Raw genomic sequence first — 2,500 nt, 5'->3', positions numbered from 1 at the left:
CCTGGATGTTCTCCTATAGACTAGTATCTACAGATGCTCAGGCTATTGAGGTTATAGAAGTTATATGTTGACACTCTGTTACTGTAACAACAAATTATAGTTAAGGTAACGGTTATAATTTGGCCACTTTTCCAACTTTTTTTTTTCTTCTGGAAAGTATGCAAAGTATTCAATAACGTTCAATAACAGAGGTTGGCTCAGCATTCTCAGCATTGTCTCAACTCTGAACTGTGCAGGAAATATCCCATGTGACGGTTAAAGAACTGGCCATTTTTGTTGTGAAGGATCAAAAAAGTGCCAACAAACATAAAAACACGTGCTACCAATTACTTTGGCATGAGTCAATAAAAGGAGGAAACATTAGTGGTCGTAAGATGATACGATGGAGCTCAGAGGAACACCACCCAGGAGGCTGTAGGTGTAAGTGCTCCCAGGTGATGAGTAAAAGCAGAAATGAAGACAGAAATGAACACTGTGTCAATCACCCGAAACCTGACACACTACATGGGGCCTCCACCTCCCTACTCCTCCACCTCCTCCTACTCCCCTCCACCTCCTCCACCTCCTCCACCTCCCTACTCCTCTCTACTGTACCTCCCCCTACTCCCCTCCACCTCCTCCACCTCCCTACTCCTCTCTACCTCCCCCTACTCCCCTCCACCTCCTCCACCTCCTCCAACTCCTCCACCTCCCTACTCCTCTCTACCTCCCCCTACTCCCCTCCACCTCCTCCACCTCCTCCAACTCCCTACTCCTCTCTACCTCCCCCTACCCCCCTACTCCCCTCCACCTCCTCCACCTCCCTACTCCTCTATACCTCCCCCTACTCCCCTCCACCTCCTCCAACTCCTCCACCTCCCTACTCCTACTCCTCTATACCTCATCTTCCTACTCATATTTCCTTCCTTCTCATCTCCTCTTTCCTCCCTTCTGCTCTCATCTCCTCTCCCCTCTCTTCTCCTATCCACCTCTTCCCCTCTTTCTCCCTCTACTCTCTCCTCCCTTCACCTCTCCTTTTATCTCCTCTCACACTTCTCCTTCTCTCATTTCTCCTATCTTTGCCTCACTTCACTCATCTATCTATCTATCTATCTATCTATCTATCTATCTATCTATCTATCTAGTCTGTCTGTCTGTCTGTCACCCACAGACAGTCCCAGTGTGAGTGGACCGCGTCTGCACGTTCAGCTTACCCGCATCAATAACTCTGATTTACAACGACGGGACGTGGGCAGCGGTTGAATAAAGGTGTCCATATGGTTCCGTCCACTGTGAGGTCATGGAACAACGGAACATGATGGAACCCCACAGCAGGTGGACTGTCATCATTCTCACGCAGGGGCAGCTCATTCAGTGTGATACTTCACCTATGTGTGGTGTCGTGTCAACTGAAATTACGTTTAACATGTTTAATGTATAGACGGCTTGCGACTAGTCGCATAAAACTTATTATAGATATGGCGCAAGATATGAAATATAAACACAAAATCCTTATTCTGATATTACAACTGACTATCTTCCTGGTTGTCAAGGACAGAGAAAACAAAACTTATAAACTGTTACAGTAACACGTCAGCTTCAGGCGATGAGGGGGCAAAGTTAACATTAGGAAAGTCCAAATAAGGTAAGGGATTTCTTAGTCTGATTATTATTTCAACTTTGAGTGCTTGTGATATCTACAGATATTAGTAAACTGACTATACATAACTATTCGGACAACTGCTCAACAACTGGACACCTCACACTCCCAGGGCCCGGAAAAAGAGAGAGTGTGGGTGTGTGTGTGTGTGTGTGTGTGTGTGTGTGTGTGTGCGTGTGTGTGTACATACTTTCCGTCGGCCAGGTTGACCTTCTTGAATATGGGGTAGAGGTCGGGGGAGGGCTGGCCGTGCTGGTCCTCGTACAGGAAGACAGGCGAGCGCCCTAGCTCCAGGCCCACCTGCTGCACGCCCTCGCTGTCGTACACCGACAGCAGGAAGCACTGGGCGCCACGCTTCGCGCGCACCGTCGCCACCACAGAGAAGTCCACCGGGAACACGTCATCTGGAGGGGGGAGCGGGAAGGGCAGGGGAAGAAGGAGTTTGTTTATTTTCATTTCATTCTGGTGTCGTTTGATTCAATTATATTCAGTTAAGCTTGTCTGTGGATAGAAAAGCTCTTTGAACATCGATTCAGTTCAGCTTTGTTCAATTTGTCTCTGCTTGGCCAGAGATCTCATCCAATTCATTTCAATTCCTGTCAGATAATTAATCCACTCCAATCTAATTCTACTTTATTTGAAATTACTTAATTTGTTTGACTTAAATAAATATAACTCTGCTTTGCTTAATCCAATTGAATCCTGCTCTTACTCACCCTTGGCACTTGTCCCCTATGTCCAGTGGTGTAGTCTATGTGATACGCAAGACTACGCAGTATACCCACATAAAAAGCATCACCATCTCAGTATACCCACTTAAAATAGGCAAGGATACGTATTACTGTAAAATTTGGGGTTGAT

General features: G+C 46.5%; 1 protein-coding gene across 1 annotated transcript in view; it reads right to left on the bottom strand.

The window, feature by feature from the left end:
• The window catches only part of col5a3b (collagen, type V, alpha 3b), a 74,726-nt gene that overhangs the window by 51,370 nt on the left and 20,856 nt on the right, over nucleotides 1-2,500 (bottom strand). Inside the window, exon 3 of the mRNA XM_048248976.1 lies at nucleotides 1,830-2,043. Within this exon, the coding sequence (XP_048104933.1) occupies nucleotides 1,830-2,043 (214 nt within the window). The remainder of the gene's footprint in view (nucleotides 1-1,829; nucleotides 2,044-2,500) is intronic.

This window comes from Alosa alosa, chromosome 7 (genome assembly GCF_017589495.1).
Source record: "Alosa alosa isolate M-15738 ecotype Scorff River chromosome 7, AALO_Geno_1.1, whole genome shotgun sequence".
In the NCBI taxonomy this organism is placed as follows: domain Eukaryota; kingdom Metazoa; phylum Chordata; class Actinopteri; order Clupeiformes; family Clupeidae; genus Alosa; species Alosa alosa.
This window is presented reverse-complemented; position numbering and strand designations above follow the sequence as displayed.